Genomic DNA, 16980 nt, shown 5'->3' on the forward strand with positions numbered 1-16980 from the left:
CTGAGCACCACTCTTGATTCTTAGACAGACCAGGCCTAGGGCTCCAGTTGGGGGTTTATCTGGGGGCACTGGAGTCAGGGGTAAAGGATTAGAGCTAAGTCTGCCTGGAGGATTGTAACTCAGTCACGAGCAGGAATTGCAATTTAGGTCAAGGGTCAGGATGGGAAAAAGTGGGTGCCTCTTCAGTGACCAAGTCAGTGCTTGGTTTGGGGCCAGGGTTAGGATTTAGCTATGGCTGTCAGCAGTGATGGGGGCTCAGTCTCCGTCCAAGTTTTTAGGTCAGAGTTCAGTAAGAGTGTAAAGTCTGGAACAGGGCTCAGTCTATGACCAGAGTCAAGGATCAGGGCTCAGTCAGTATCCAGGGCACTGGCCTAGTCTTGGCTTTCTCCAGGGACAAAGTGGATGGGTTGGCTCCGGACCAGTCTAAAGTGCCATCATCCAGGTAGATGAGTAGCACCTGCCCCGAACCCTGTCTTCCCTCCCATCACTCCATGCGGGCCAGGCCTGGCTCAGTGTCCCCACAAGGCCTAGTAGTCCTCATTCTGGCACCCAGGAGACCAGGGTTGGTGTAGGGGCTATGGGGCAGGGCTCTGTGCCCGACCTGGGAGGGCACCTTGCGCAAGGCTTTCTGATGCAACTGGTGGCTGGCTGAACACCTCAGTACCCCCTCCTGCTCCCCACCCCTCTCCTCAAGCTTTTCCCAGAAATGGAAGGGCTGGACAGTGGCCTGATTCAAACACACGATCCCTTTCCTTCCTGGCCCTGCCGGCTTCAGAGCCAGCAGGAAGCAGGCAGGGGGGAAGGAAGGCAGGGCAGGGATGGGATGACTCAGCAAAGCCTCCAGTATTGGGAGGATTCGGATCTGGGGCTCCCTCCTCCTCCCAGCGGGAAGGCAAAGAAGAGAATGAGGATCTCTGGAAGGTTCCAGAGCCCCACCTCCAATACACACAAAGCCGTAATTATGTGGCTGAGCCCGGAGAGGGACTGGAGGCTGCCTAAGGTCATCCAACCGGCAGCTGCAAGGTCAGAACTGCAACCCAGCTTTCCTCCTGCCGTCTCTGGCTCCTCCTATCACCAAGTGGGGGAGAGGACCCTTCACCCTTTGAGGGAGGCATGGGACCTCCCCAGGAACTTCTGACTGATCTGGTGGAGGCTCCTGAAACAGCCGACGGCGAGGGCTTTGGAACCATACAGACCTGGGCTCAAACCCCTCTGGCTTGCTGTGTGATCCGGGGCTGGTTACTTCTCCTCTCTGACACCTGGTTTTCTCACTTGTCAAAAGAGCATAAATTCGTCCTTAGCTCACCGGGTTGTGGTCCGGATTGTATGAGAAAGCAGACGAAGGGCACAGCCTTCGTGGAGGCCGGCCACATGGGGGATGCTCAGGAAATGTGTCCCTACCTCTCCCTTCACCCTCAGCTCTCCAAGGGTGTGTGTTGGGGGGGGGGGAGGGGTTAAGAGATGGCATCTTAGGCTTTGTGGAAACTACCACTTTGCGGTAAGTTAGCCACTTACCATCAAGTGCTTACCCTGTGCCAGGAACTCTTCTAAGCACCTTGTATTAACTCATTTAACCCTCCACTGAGTCCAGTAACAGTTCCCAGCTGCAAGATGCTGTTCAACACCCCTCTCAGGAGGATAGATGTCAATTCCATTTTATAGACGAGGGCTCTGGGTCTCAGTGGCTAAATGACTTGCCCAGGGTCATACGGGTAGGGAGAAGGCCAAGGAGAAGGCACAGAGCCGTAGACAAAGGACACCCGGGCTTTGAGCCAGACTGACTGGCTCCTAATCTCACTACCTCCGTAGACTAGTGATGTCACCTCTCCGAGCCCCGGTTTCCTCATCTGCCTCCAGGCATGAAAACAAGAACTGGGTGGGGAAGTTTCAGGGTGCAGTAAGATGATGGAAGGGGAGCATCCACACAGGGCCACGCTCCATCCAAGGGCAAAGAATCACACTCCCAAGCTCAGAGGACAGAGCCAGATGGCCCAGCAGGGCTCTGACTGTCAGTGGACCCCTGCTGGGCTGATGTTGTGCCCAGGCACCCATCTTCCAGCCTTTCCTGGGGTCCGGCCTGAGAGAGATTCAGATGATGAAGGATCTCTGCAAAGCCCCAGAGAAGAAGGAGGTGCCCAGTCGTCTCCTAAGGGCTCCCCCAGCAGAGCTGAGAGCTGCAACCCTTGAATCAGCCACCGTCGTTCCCAAATCCGTTGGCCCAGATCCGTTTACCCATTTGTATTATGGGTTCTGTAAGGTTTTTCTTGCAGTCAGCTCATTTTTAAAAACTTAGGGATGTATGGAAACCAATTTGGCAATAAGTTTCACGTGAAAAACTAAACTAAAAATAAATAAAATAAAAATGGAAAAAAATAAAATAAAAACTTAGGGAAATTTCTTTCAAATGGGAAATTTTAATCACTAACCTCAAATGGAAAGACGCTATCAGTTTCCATAAAGAGAAAGTGACCGTAAAACTGAATATAAGAACAAGCAAGAAGAAGATTCTTAGATTCTAGCTAAGTCCTGTCTCTTGCTGAAGGCTCTGGACAGAGCCTGCTCTCCTTTCCTTAACAAGTGAGGCGTCAAAGACATAGAAGCCGTTACATGAGACTTTCTCCCCAGTAATTGGAGGAACAGGAAGAAAATCAAAAGGAAATGCCTATATTGCGATAGTCAGTGTTATGTCACAGAGTCTTGAGACCCTAAAACCCCATTGGTGTACGTTTTATGTTTTGGAAAACACTGACCTGATCCAACTCTCTTTTCCTATTTCCCAGGGAAGAACAGTAAGACCGCCAAAGGGGATGTGATTTGCCCACCATCTCACGGGATCGGGGTCGGTGGCTTTAGCCAGACCTGGGATCCAGCCAGCGCTCTAAGGCATTTTTCCGCTTCTGTGGGAGGAACTTATCAAGATGGAAGATTTAAGGACGCCTGTGGTGGGATTTCAGGCATGTGGAGGGCACCAGCCAGCTGGGGTGGAAAGGAAGGAGGCCAGCAGCTGCTGTCATTGGCCCTTGGACCCCCACACCTCTTCTCCCTTGGAGCACAGCCTCTGTGTCCCTGCGCCCAGAGCTGAGGGCCAGCAGAATTACAGCAAATAGAAACGCAGCCTCCTTGGGGCGTCTGGGGGGCTCAGTAGGTTGACCATCCGACTCTTGGTTTCAGTTCAGGCCATGATCTCACTGTTGGTGGGATTGAATCCCGTGTCCAGCTCTGTGCTGACAGTGTGGAGCTTGCTTGGGATTCCCTCTCTCTCTCTCTCTCTCTCTCTGCTCCTCCTCAGCTGGTGATCTCTCTCTCCCTCTCAAAATAAATAACAATTAAAAAAACCTTAGAAAAGAAAGAAACACAACCAGCTGGGCTGAGAAACCAGGATAGCGGGATGTTCTAAGCCTGGAGAGAAGGAAATTCACGAAAGCCAAATTCTCTCTCTAGGAAAGTGCCCATGGTTTGCGTTTAACTGGGGAAGGGAGCCGGTCAGCATTTATTTTCTTTACATTTTAACAAATACTTAGACAGCATTTATATTCCAGACACTTCACAGGTATTAAGTCATGTGATTCTCATGACGAACCTATGAAGTAGGTGCTATTATTATCCCCATTTTGTGGATGAGGAACCTGAGGCACAGAGAGCTTAAGTCATTTACCTAAAATCTCATCACTTGGAAGTGGTGAGAGTTGAACCCGGGAAATGGGATCTGACTTGAGGGTGCCTTAGTGCATTTAATCCGGAGGACTACCATGCTAGGAAAGGTGTAATTAATCCCACTTTATAGGTGTGGAAACTGAGGCTCAAGGCTATTTGGCACCTATGCTGTAAACCCAACAGGTCTTAACTTCTTTGCTATTCTCCCTGGATCATGTACCAGGAGTTCTTGCTCTAGGGTGCTACTCAATATGGTAGCCATTTACTACACGAAGCTATTGAGCATTTAAAATATGGCTAAGAGGCTGAAAATTTGCACGTGATTTAACTTTAATTTTAAAGCAAGTAAAACATGTTGTTCCCTAAACACAATTTAATTGTCTTGGTAGAACAGCATTTTACTTTTTTTTTTTTAATTTATTTATTTTTGAGACAGGGAGAGACAGAGCATGAACAGGGGAGGGTCAGAGAGAGGGAGACACAGAATCGGAAACAGGCTCCAGGCTCTGAGCTGTCAGCCCAGAGCCTGACGCGGGGCTCGAACTCACGGACCGCGAGATCATGACCTGAGCCGAAGTCGGCCGCTTAACCGACTGAGCCACCCAGGCGCCCCACAGCATTTTACTTTAAGCCCTCACAATTTAGCTTCTGCTCCGATTTGTTTCCAAAGTATAAAACACTGGATATTGAAGACATTAGCGGGGGAAAAAAAATTTTAGAGTATATCATTAATAATTTCGTAATTATTTGTTGAGAAGATCACATGCTAGATATATTGGATAATTGAATATATTATTAATGTTAGTTTCACCTGTTTTTTTTTTTAAGATTTTTTTTTTTTAAGCAATCTCTACGCCCAACATGAGACTCGAACTTACAACCTTGAGATCAAGAGTCACAAATTCCACTGACTGAGCCATCCGGGTGCCCCTCACCTGTTTCTTTTTATTCTTCTTTAAATTAAAAAAAAATTATTTGAGAGAGAGAGAGAGAGAGAGAGCAGGAAGAGAGGGGCAGAGAAAGAGAGAATCTAAGGAAGGCTCCATTATCAGCTGAGGGAGCTGGAGGTGGGGCTCAAAGCAGGGCTCCTGCGGCAGGGGGAGGGGGGGCCCAATCCCTCCACCCCAGGGATCATGACCTGAGCCAAAATCAAGAGTCAGATGCTTAACAAACAGAACCACCCAGGTGCCCCTCTTTGTATTCTTTAATGCATGACTAGAAAATTTAATCCTACATTATGTGGCTTATATTTTATGTTCCATTGGTCTAGAAAACCAGGATTTGACACCCCCCCCCACCAAATGTGACAAGGCCCTCCTAAACCTGGGGAGTCATTCCCAGGGTGCAGTTCCAGAAGCCATATCCACTGGTCCAGGTGGAGGCTGCCGGGTGGCAAAGCTTGTAAAATGTCCCTGGATGGTATAAGCATTGGCATTAGCTGCCCCAGGTTCAAATTTCAAATCTTCATACCACAGGGTAGGTGCTTTTGGGTAAACCTCTCACCGTCATTCATCTGTAGAATAGAGGTCATAGTGTTCATCTCATGGTTCATTAGGTGCCTCGGGGTCTTTGCGGTTCCTTTTTCTATGTCCCCTCAGATCTTTGCATCCTCAGCCCGTCTCTTCCGTAGGATCTTAGTTTAAACATCACCTTCTTGATGAGCCTTAATGAAAATAGCCACCCCTCAGTCGTCTGTGCTCCAAGACAAATCTATCCTCTTTGTTTATTCAAGAAAACACATGACATTTATCCTGAATTTTAAATGATCTTGGTTATTGATTTTATTTTCTTGATCATGGTCTGTCTTTCCGCTGATTTATAAGAACTGTGAGGGCAGGGATGGGTCACTCTTCTCACTGCTGAGTCCCCAGCACTTAGAACAGGGTCTGACACAGCATGAGCGAAGTAAGGAATGTATGAGCAAACCCAGCAGAGAAAACAACCAATTCCACTTTTCTTTGTCCCTTACTGCTGAGGGATTTTCGACCTGAGTCTAGACTTCCCGGGGGGTAGAAAATGAGTTCACTAGTTCCTCCCTGGCAGGGGAGTCTCCAGGGTTAAATGAGATCCCAGAGTCCCCTGGTGTGCCCTGAAGTTCCTGAAACACAGGTGAGCTGGTCCCTGGGGTTCTGGAACCTGAGCAACAAAGGTAGCTTCACCCACCTTTCCAACGCCATCCAACCTCTTCCTGGAGAAGCTATTTTTTGACACTGGTGCGTTCAGAGACATCAAGACCTAAAAGGGATTTCCAAGAAAGGTACTGGATCCCTGGGGCTGCACGGGGATGCTTCACCAAATAGGAAGGGGCACCAGGGTCTCTCAGGCTTGGGGTGTCAGTCCTGTTATGGGTGACTTCCCCTCCCCGAGCCTCTATTCTATTTATTGAACACTTAGGCTGTGCCATCTAGTTCTAAGCATTTTGTCCAAGCGAAAGCCTTATGAAGTGAGTACTCCTATAAGCCCATTTTACAGAGGAGGAATTTTCGGCTCTAGCGGGGTTTTAAGTAACTTTCCTGAGGTTGCACAGTGCGTCGGCGCAAAGGTGGGGTGCGCTCTTAGGCAGGTTGGGTCTAGGGTGCTGGCTCTTAATCATTAGGCTGCGCTGCCTGTATCCAGTGGACGCTGTGACGCCTGCCCGACCCCAGGCCTCCCCGGGGGACCACATCGGTTCTTCTGAGCCCCGCGACTCAGATCCTAAAGTCTGAGGTCTTTGCAAAACTCCCGGGCTGCTTTCCCACGCCTGGGCCTCGGGCTGGGATGGGGCGAGCGGAGATTCCTGCCTGCCCAGAGTCTTCCTAAAGGTTAATAAAGCATTGGTAGGAAGGTACTTTATAAAACAGGAAAGCACCCGGGGAACTGTCACGGTTTGCTCTTTTTCTCCTCTGCATCCTGAGAAGGAAGGACGTTCTCCCCATTTCGCATATGGGGAGACTGAGGCTCAGAAAAGCAAAATGCTCTTTCCAAGGAAGGAGGGAGAGCCAGTGGCTGGTGTCTGCGCGGGGCAGGTGGAGGAGGGGGTGGAGCCGAGACACCCGTGGGGGGCGGGGCGCGCCGGGGCGGTGACCCCCCGCCTCCTTCCCCAGGGGGCGGAGCGCGCGGGATGTTGCAATCCCCGGCTGGAGCGCATCAGGCGACGGCGGATTAGCGCAGGTTTGCATCACCCGGGCCCGGGCCGGAGCCGGCTCTGGAGCCGGGAGACACTCGCAGCGGAAGCGGCGGCGGCTCCACACGTGTCCGGCTGCGGGGTCCGGGGTCCCGAGCGCAGCCGCGTCGCAGAGGGCCCCCGGCCACGTGGGAGTGCCCTGGAGACTCAGGATCCCGCCGCACGCCCGGGCAAGGTACCCTGCGGGGCCGGAGAGGGGTCGGGCCGGGGGTCGGGGGCGGACGGGTTGGAGGGTGCGGACCCGCGAAGGTAGAGCATATCCTGGGGGCGGAGGGAGCAGGGGACAGAGGTGCGGGCGTGTAGCCCCGGGAGGTGAGCGTGGGGCGGGGGAGGCGTGTGTGTGAGGGGCCCGCGGGGGAGGCTGGGGACCGCGTAGGGTCTGTGTCCCTCTGGGGTGTGTGTGCGGGATCCGCGTGGGCCTGCGGGTTGGAGCGGATGTGTCTCGGCGCACGGTCAGAGCCGCGAGAAGCCGGTGGCAGGTGTGGGCTGTGCTGGGGCCGGGCTCGGGTACCTTGGGGGCAGGTGCAGGGGGAGAGGGAGCGAGGATGCAGCGCGCGGGGTGCGGGACCCCCGGAGCGTGCGGGGCGTCGGCCGCAGGTATGCACCTGGCGCTGCGGCTGCGGGTTGCGGGCTGCACCGTGCGCGCTTGCGTTTTGTCCCTGCAGACTCTGGGGCGTGAGGAGCGAGGAGGGCCCCGGTCCGCCCCTTCTCACAGCCCTGGGGCCCAGCCTCCTTTCCTCGCCTCTCCCCCTCCCGCTGCTCGGTTTCCGCTGAAGCTTCTGCCTCGGGACACCCGCAGCCCGCCGCTTCCGCTCCCACGGGAGGAGCCCGGCGGCGGCAGGCGGGGCGGGGCCGTCTAGGGGGTGGGGCACGTGTCAGACCTTGCCTGTGACCTTACAGGTATCGGTCACTGGTGAGTGGGAGAGTTGGGAGGGCTCTGCGTGTGTATGCCTGCCCACTTGCCCAAGGACGACGAGGTGTGTGTCCCTTAATGATGTGTGTGCCCCTCTCTGCCCTGGATGTGGTGTCGCAGCTGGCCGGCTTGGACAAACTGTGTTTTTGAGGGGCGTGTGTACAGCTGTCTGCTCTGGGTTCTGTGAGTGTGTGTTTGGTATGACCTGCCCTTATTCCGCCAGAGGCGTCAGGGAACAGCAAGAGCTACGTGTTAGGGGCCGCCTCCATTGCCCAGGGCTACCCCTGCCAGGCCGGGTCTGGGCCAGGATTCCAACCTGGGAATGTCCGACTACAGCCACCCGCTGTTGCATTCTTACTACGTTGGGATTATGGCCTTGCACGCCATTTGAGGTCTCCCTGCCTCCCTCCCAAGGCAGCCCACCGCTCGCTCGGACTTGGGAGTAGGTGGTCCTCAGTCTGAGAACTGACTCTGAGTGATGTTTCCCCATTGATCCTGGCTCAGACCTTCGGGAAGGTCTTTACCGGGGCTGAAGTCGATCTCCCTCTAATGTCTTATACCTTGGCTCCGTGTCCCTCATCTGGAGCTGGAATGGGTAGGCAGATAGATCCAGGAGAGAACCTCCCTGCTCTCGCATGCCATTGCCCTCTCCTCCACCCACCACACAGTTATACAGCTGCGTCCCCCTCCCCCCGGAGGGGAGGGGTGGCTTCCTCCATAACTGAATGAATGAATCTTACCGCCTTTGAGAGACATCCCCTCCTTGCCTTACTTCTTACCTGATGGTGAAACTGCACTGTCTATTGTTGACTAACTCTGGACCTGTGATTCTGATAGCTTTGAGTCATCAGGCAATAGTAAAGTTCACATTTGAAAAAACAAAAAAAGAAATACACTCATTTTTGAAATACTCAAGCCATAAATGAGTGCAGGATCTTTATTTTAAAATACTGAACTTGAGGGGCGCCTGGGTGGCTCAGTCGGTGGAGCGTCCGACTTCGGCTCAGGTCATGATCTCGCGGTCCGTGAGTTCGAGCCCGGCGTCGGGCTCTGTGCTGACGGCTCAGAGCCTGGAGCCTGTTTCGGATTCTGTGTCTCCCTCTTTCTCTCGCCTCCCCGGCTCGTGCTCTGTCTCTCTCTTCTCAAAAATAATTATAAATAAATATTTATAATTTATAAATAAAAAAATGTTAAAGAATAAAATAAAAAAAATAATAAATGAATAAATAAAAATAAATAAAAATACTGAAATTGAAAATGCCCTTGCCTTTCTACCAAATCCCTTCCTGTCTTGGGCCTCCCAGGAGGCCAGGAGCTACTGTGGCCGGTTTAGTCTGGGTCCTTCCAAAACTTGTGCATTTACATACCGACCTAGAAGCAAGTATGGAGATATTTTTTTGATATGCTGGTGGCGTTTTTTACATGAATGATATCGTCTCAATCATCTCAGGGTATATCTGTCCTATAGCAGCTTGCTTTGCTTTGTGCACTGGACAACGTATCCATTCCAGAGCCTGCATTCATATGTACATTCATACCTTCCTCATTCATTCATCATCCCTCCCTCCCTGCCCCAGGTAACAGCTCCCTGCACTACACCACTCAGCAGATAGAGTGCAAAGTCTCTCTTCCTGTCACCGCCAAGGCCAATTCTCCACTTTGCTTTTTTTAAATTCCACTTAACCATTCACTCTGGAGGTTTTTCTAATCAGCACATAAGGAGTTTCTCTTTCTTTCTTTTCTTTAGGTTTATTTATTTTATTTTTGAGAAAGAGCGTGAGCACAAGTTGGGGAGGGGCAGAGAGAAAGAGAGAATCCCAAGCAGGCTCTGCACGGTCAGCGCGGAGCCTGATGCGGGGCTCGAACTCACAAACTATGAGATCATGACCTGAGCTGAAATCAAGAGTCGGACACTTAACCGACTGAGCCACCCAGGCACCTCTCTCTCTTCTTTCTTTCTTTCTTTCTTTCTTTCTTTCTTTCTTTCTTTCTTTCTTCCTTTTCTTCCTCTCTTTCTTTCCCTCTTCATTCCTTCCTTCCTTGCTCTTTCTTTCTTTCTTTCTTTCTTTCTTTCTTTCTTTCTTTCTTTCTTTCTTCCTTTTCTTCCTCTCTTTCTTTCCCTCTTCATTCCTTCCTTCCTTGCTCTTTCTTTCTTTCTTTCTTTCTTTCTTTCTTTCTTTCTTTCTTTCTTTTTCTTTCTTTCTTTCTTTTCTTCCTCCCTTCCTTCCTTCCTTCCTCTTTCTTTCTTTCTTTCTTTCTTTCTTTCTTTCTTTCTTTCTTTCTTTCTCTCAGTAAGCTTTTAAAATTTTAGGTCTTGAATTTACGACCCTGAGATCAAGAGTCACATGCAGGACACTTGGGTGGCTTGGTCGGTTAAGCGTCCGAATCTTGGATTTGGTTCAGGTCATGATCTCATGGTTTAGGAGATGGACCCCCATGTTGGCCTCTATACTGACAGCACGGAGCCTGCTTGAGAGTCTCTCTCTTTCTCTCTGCCTCTCTCTCTCTCTCTCTCAAAATAAAGAAATAAACTGAAAGAAAAAAAAAAGTCTCATGCTCTATTGACTGAGCCAGCCAGGTGCCCCTAAAGAGTTTTCTTAATCATAAATGGCTACAGTTTTTTCGTGTACGGATGACATAGAATTGATTTAACCAGTTCCCCAATAATGGACATTTAGTGGTTTCTATCACGTGGGTGCAGGATAACCGTGTACCGACATCATTATATCGGTGTGTACAGGGCTTGCTGGTCCCTTTCCGGGGCTGTATAATATTCCACCGTGTGGCTTGTATCATGACGTTTAACCAGCCCCATACTGCTGGACGCTTGGGGGTGTTTACTGCCTTTTGCTATTGGATGCAAGGCTCTGATGAACAGCCCTTGACATGTTTAATTTTTTGGTGGGCATTTTAATTGGAGGATAAATCCCCAGAAGCGGGACACACAGTCAAGGTTAAGGGCGTTTGTCACTTTGATGCACACTGCCAAGTCCTCCTCCATAAAGGCTAGGGAAGGGGGGGGGCCACCAAACAGCCTCACTTCAGTGCTTTTTCCCTTCTTCGCAGATGCGAGCCACCCCTCTGGCTGCTGCTGCGGGTGCCCCCTCCAGGAGGAAGCGGTGGGAGTTGGACAATGACCTAGACACCGAGTGTCCCATCCGGAAACAAGCGCGAATTGGGCCCCAGCCCAGGCTGCCCTCCTGCCCGCTGCCCCCGAGCCCACTTCCTGCTCCAGCCCATGCCTGTGCTGGGACCACTGCCTCCCGTCTTGGGCCCTATGTCCTCCTAGAGCCTGAGGAGGGTGGCCGGGCCTACTGGGCCCTGCACTGCCCCTCAGGCACCGAGTACACCTGCAAGGTATGTTCCCCCAGGGTCATTCTCCCTCAGCATCACAGGGGGCCTGGAAAGGGCCTTGGCTCTAGAGGATTGCCAGGGCTGAGGGGTCCTTATATTACTTTATTCCTGTGTTTGTTGGGGAAGCAGATAGTGAGCCTCCAGCTTTCCCCATCGCCTAGGCTTTTCTGGTCAGTGTGTAGAAGGATCATCGGCCTGTCTGTAGAGGATCACCTATTCATTCATTCAACAAACCTTCACTGAGCACCCTGCATGCCATGCACCCTGCTGTGGCTCTAACATAGACTGAGTCCTGCTCTCATCAAGCCGATGCTTAAGTGGAGGACATGGACAGTAAACAAGAGAATAAGTAAAATACGTACCAGGGGATCATAAGTGCTTTGGAGAGAAAGCTGGGAGCTGAAAGAGAGGGGGACAGGGATTATGGGGGAGCAGGTGATTTTAGTCCAGGAAGCCCTCTCCGAGGAGGTGACATTCAAGCAGTGACTTACGTGAATGGGGGGGCGGGGGCCAGCCCTGTGGGTCTCTAGGAAAGAGCATTCCAGCGGCACGACAGGCAAGTTCAAATGCGCAGAGGCAGGAATGTTTACCCTGACTTAAAAAAAAGTAGTCTCTGTTTTTTGAATTCTTTCTTCCGTGCCACCCAGCTGTTTGGTTTTCTTTTCTTTTCTTTTTTTTTTTTTAAACATATGCTTACTTTTTTTTTTTTCATGAATTAAATATGTATGCGCTTTATTTATTTTTATTTTCTGTGTGGGCATGGCCAAAATAACATGGGAAGGGTTTAAAGGCAGACAAAGTCAGTATACCAGCTCCGCCTCTGGTCAGCTGTATGGCTTCCGACAGGTGACCTTCCTTCTCTGAACATCAGTTTCACCGTCGGTAAAATGGAACACACCTTTCAGGGCTGTGGGGAGGTTTCCATCTGATGTCCGTAGAGCCCCGAGCACATTTTCCAACACCCTCACCACACTCACCACTGCCCCCTTCCCTCCCCTGCCCCACTCCAGCTGAACTGATCTTGGGCTGGTTTTTCTGAAGTGGCTCAAACACTTTCTTGCCTCAGGACCCTTGCACTGCCCATGTCCCCCACCTGGAAAGCTTATCCCGTGGGCATCTCTGAATCATTCAGGTCACTTCCCCAGAGTCCCTTTTAGACCACACCTTTCCGGGTAGGTGCCCCCTTCCAAAATATTCTCTCCTCCAGCATCTTTCTGGAGGATGCTCATGAGAATTTGTAAATATGTTGTCTGTTGGCTTGTTTCCTTGTCTCCTGTATTGGACCGTGGGCATCAGGAGGGCAGGGGCCACGGCCATCAGCCAGGTTGGATCCCCAAGGCCGGCACAGGCAGCCGCCAGTGTCTCCTTGTGGAGTGAATGAGAGGGCGGGCAGGCAGTGCATCCTAGGGAACGGTATAGCTATGAGCACGGGATGCTATGCGTAAAGTGACTCGTGGGCTATCTACTCTTCTGCATTTCCACGGCCTTGGGCTATTTCCGTTTGGGTTCCCTGTCATTTCCCAGTTGCCTGAAGTTTAAGGGCGTCTAAGGTAGCAGTTGAGGGCACAGACCGTGGAGCACGGATTCAGGTCTCAGGCCTGCCACCCGCTGGCTGTGCGGCCTCTCAGCTTCGTCCGGGTGGAGCGGCTTGCTGGAGCGCGTGGCACAGTGCCGAGCGCACAGTGCCTGAATGGTTGGCCGTGACTGCTTCCAAGGCCAGGCCGGGCTCCGCGGGGCGGCCCCCACCTGCGCTCACGCCCTGCCCCGCCCCGCCCACAGGTGTACCCGGCCCGCGAGGCCCAGGCGGTGCTGGAGCCCTACTCGCGGCTGCCCCCGCGGGGACACGTGGCGCGGCCGGCCGACGTCGTGGCGGGCCCCCACCACCTCTACACCTTTTTCCCACGGCCCCACGGGGACATGCACAGCCTGGTGCGCCGCCGCCGCCGCCTCCCCGAGCCCGAAGCCGCCGCACTCTTCCGCCAGATGGCCGCCGCCCTGGCGCACTGTCACCAGCACGGCCTGGTCCTGCGCGATCTCAAGCTGCGGCGCTTTGTCTTCACCAACGAGGAGAGGTGAGTGTGGGCACAGAGACCCTGCGCACAGACACGCCTGAGAGGTGAGCCATGCTGGGGAAACCGAGGCCCAGGAGGGTAAAGTAACTTACGCAAGGAATGGAGAAGCCTGGACCAGCACCTCCGCCCGGGTCCCAGGAAAAGGTTGACCCAGACCGAATGCGAAGCCCCTGAGGTGGAGCATTGCCTCTGTGACAGTCACAGTAGCCAACGGCGATGAGGAGCTTGGCTGCCCTGTCTGACTTGGCTGGGATCCTTACGAATAGGAGGCAGGGCTAGTATTGCTTCCTCTAGGTCAGGGGACAAAACAGGCCCAGAGAAGTCAAGTAAGGCCCAAGACCCCACAGCTAAATATATAGCAGAGCTGGGAACTGACCCCAGAGGTGACTCCAGAGAGGTCCTAATTCACCTTAAACTTGAGAGGCGGGAGTCTGGCTGGCCTTACCTGCTGACTCTGGGTGACCCGGAGTCTCTGGGCCTCAGTTTCCCCACTGGTAGGGGAAAGGGCCAGGTTGTCAAGATGCTTCCAGGATGTCAGGGCCACAGACAACAAGCCAAAACAGGCCCTGAAGCTCCTCACATGGGAACTATTTCTGTGACGCTGAGGATCAGTGATTTTTGGAGGGAGGGAACAGAAAGGGACCTGGCATTCTGTCCCCTCCCCTAGACTCCCCCGGGGGGTGTGCAGGACGTGTCAGGGAGCATGCCAAGCCAATCAGGTGCATGCAAACATCCATCAGGAGCATGAATTTCATTTCAAGATTTTTTTTGTGGGGGGGGAGTGGGGGGAAGGAGGGTGACCCCATCGTACCCTTTAAACTTTTTGAAATAGTTTTAGACTTGCAGAAAAGTTGCAAAAATAGTGCCAAGAGTTTTCATATTGTTTTCACCCAGTTTCCCCTAATATTAACTTCTCAACCACAGAACAGCCATCAAAACTAAGAAATTAACCTGGGTCTAGTACCTATTCACTGAACCACGGATTGATTTCAATTTCGCTAGTTTCCCACTAATACTCATTTCCTGTCTGGCATCCAGTCCAGAAGCCCAGCTTGCATTCAGTTGTCATACTCCTTAGTCTCCCCCAGTCTGAAACTGTTCCTCAGTCTTTCCTTGTCTTCCTTGACCTTGACACTTTACAAGAGTACCAGTCAGGGGGCTCCTGGGTGGCTCAGTCAGTTAAGTGCCCGACTTCCGCTCAGGTCATGATCTCGCGGTTCGTGAGTTCGAGCCCCGCGTCAGGCTCTGTGCTGACAGCTCAGAGCCTGGAGCCCGCTTCGGATTCTGTGTTTCCCTCCCTCTCTGTCCCTCCTGCGCTCATGCTCTGTCTCTCTCTCGCTCTCCTTCAAAAATAAATAAACATTAAAATAAATAAATAAATAAATAAATAAATAAATATTTAGAAGAGCCTTAAGGCCCCCACCCATCTCAGCCCCCTCTCCAAGGGACTACTGGGAAATGTGCTCCTCTCAGAGTCCTAGTTCGAACTGAATTGCTCTGTGGCCTTGAGAAATGACTAATGTCTCTGAGCCTGGGCTTCCTCATGTGTAAAATGAGGTCGGTCAACCAGCCTCACAGGACTGGCTCAATTCTTTTTTATTTTTATTTATTACTATTATTTTTTTAAATGTATTTATTTTGAGAGTGACAGCATGAGTGGGATAGGGGCAGGGAGGGAGAATCTCAAGCAGGCTCCATGCCATCAGCACAGAGCCCGACGCGGGGCTCAAACTCACGAACCATGAGCTCACAACCTGAACCGAGGTCAAGAGTCGGCCATTTAACCAACTGAGCCACCCGGGCGACCCAAGACTGGCTCAATTCTGCCAAATGCCAGCAGGCACTCAGGAAGTGGGTGCCATTAAGGGTGACGGCGTGGGGGCATGTGGGGGCACGGGGGGCCCAATAGGAGGTGACCCTTCTGTCTCTCCACCTGCCACAGGACTAAGCTGGTGCTGGAGAACCTGGAGGATGCCTGTGTGCTGAACGGGCCCGACGACTCCCTGTGGGACAAACACGCGTGCCCGGCCTACGTGGGACCTGAAATCCTCAGCTCCCGGGCATCCTACTCAGGCAAGGCGGCCGATGTGTGGAGCCTGGGCGTGGCGCTCTTCACCATGCTGGCTGGCCACTACCCCTTCCAAGACTCAGAGCCTGCCCTGCTCTTTGGCAAGATCCGCCGCGGTGCCTTTGCCCTGCCCGAGGGCCTCTCGGCTCCCGCTCGCTGCCTGGTCCGCTGTCTCCTTCGACGGGAGCCAGCCGAACGCCTCACGGCCACGGGCATCCTGCTGCATCCCTGGCTGCGGGAGAAGCCGATCCCCTCAGCTCCACCCCGATCCCACCTCTGGGAGGCCGATCAGGTGGTCCCTGAAGGGCCGGGGTTGGAGGAGGCCGAGGAAGAGGAGGGGGTAAGAGAAGCTGGTCTATATGGCTAGGTAGCCCTAGACTCGCAGCTGCAGCAGTGGAATTGAGTTTGGGGTATCTCCAAGCTCTCTCCTGCCTTTTTTTGTTTTTGCACTGAGCCAAACCTTAGTGCCTTCTAGAAGGGAGAAAGGACGCATGTGTGGAGTGTGCTGTATGCACACCTGTGTGGTTCCGCACACCTGTGCACACAGGCTTGCACATTTAACAAATCCTGGGAGCTCACTGCGCGCCGAGCCCTGTTCTCGGTGCTGGGAGCGCCGCAGTGAACAAAAGACGAAGCTCCTGCGGACGACACATCTCCAGCCCACGGTCAGTGTCCACACTGGGCCCTCTCAGCACAGGTGTCCGCATCCACTCGTGCTGGTGCCCAGGCACTTCCGACCTGGGACAGTGCCTCTCACAAATCCCTGTGCCAAACAAAGGCTGCTGGTCTCTCCCTTGCAACTCAGGACTCCAGAGCCCAGGCCGTGCTGGGAATTGGGCTCCCAGCCGCTCTCTTCTCCGAGCCAAGGACTGGGCTGGAGGAGCCCCGGTTCAGACTATGAGGCTGGTCCTCGCCTAACTCAAGGAGCGGTTTGGAGCGAGGGCCCGCGCCTGTCCACCTCTGGCCTGAGCACCAGAGTTGGGGGATGGAGGGGGCACGGTCGTCTCCCCCTGGCCTCCTGGAACGTCCCAAGCCCTGTTCTGGGTTTTGGATCCATACTATGGGTTTTGGATGCCAGAAGAATCTATTTTTACCTTGTGCCTAATAAAGGAGTGGTGAGATAGTTTAATTTCTCCGGGACATTCCTTCTAGCCTCTCATGGAATGGCGGCACCTGGGTGGTTCAGTTGGTGGAGCGTTGGGCTCTTAACGTCTCGGCTCAGGTCATGATCCAGCCCCGAGTACGTGAGTTCCAGTCGCGAGTCAGGCTCTGCACTGACGGTGGGGAGCCTGTTTGGGATTCTCTTTCTCTCTCTCTCTCTCTCTCTCCCTCTCCTCCTCTCTGCCCCTCCCCCACTCACTCGTGCACATACTCTCTCTCTCTCCCTGTCTCAAAATACATAAACTTCAGGGGCACCTGGGTGGCTCAGTCGGTGGAGCGTCCGACTTCAGCTCAGGTCATGATCTCACAGTCCGTGAGTTCGAGCCCCACGTCGGGCTCTGTGCTGACGGCTCAGAGCCTGGACCCTGTTTCAGATGCTGTGTCTCCCTCTCTCTCTGACCCTGCCCTGTTCATGCTCTGTCTCTCCCTGTCTCAAAAATAAATAAAACGTTAAAAAACAATTTTTAAAAATAAATAAATAAACTTCAAAAAATAAATAAAGGAAGGGAGCACCTGGGGGCTCAGTGGGTTAAGTGTCTCACTTCAGCTCAGGTCCCAATCTTCATGGTTCGTGAGTTCAAGCCCTGCGTTGGGC

The 16980-nt window shown here is 52.7% G+C and overlaps 1 protein-coding gene across 1 annotated transcript; it reads left to right on the forward strand.

Annotated features, from left to right (window-relative positions):
* Positions 1-6740: 6740 nt before the first annotated feature.
* TRIB3 (tribbles pseudokinase 3) lies at positions 6741-16351 on the forward strand. Its single transcript, XM_027069780.2, has 4 exons — positions 6741-6992; positions 10797-11087; positions 12864-13156; positions 15099-16351. Exons 2-4 carry the CDS (start codon positions 10797-10799, stop codon positions 15589-15591), a joined length of 1077 nt encoding a protein of 358 aa, XP_026925581.1. The 5' UTR covers positions 6741-6992; the 3' UTR covers positions 15592-16351.
* The last annotated feature ends 629 nt before the right edge of the window (positions 16352-16980 follow it).

Source organism: Acinonyx jubatus, chromosome A3, assembly GCF_027475565.1.
Source record: "Acinonyx jubatus isolate Ajub_Pintada_27869175 chromosome A3, VMU_Ajub_asm_v1.0, whole genome shotgun sequence".
NCBI classification, from domain to species: Eukaryota; Metazoa; Chordata; class Mammalia; order Carnivora; family Felidae; genus Acinonyx; species Acinonyx jubatus.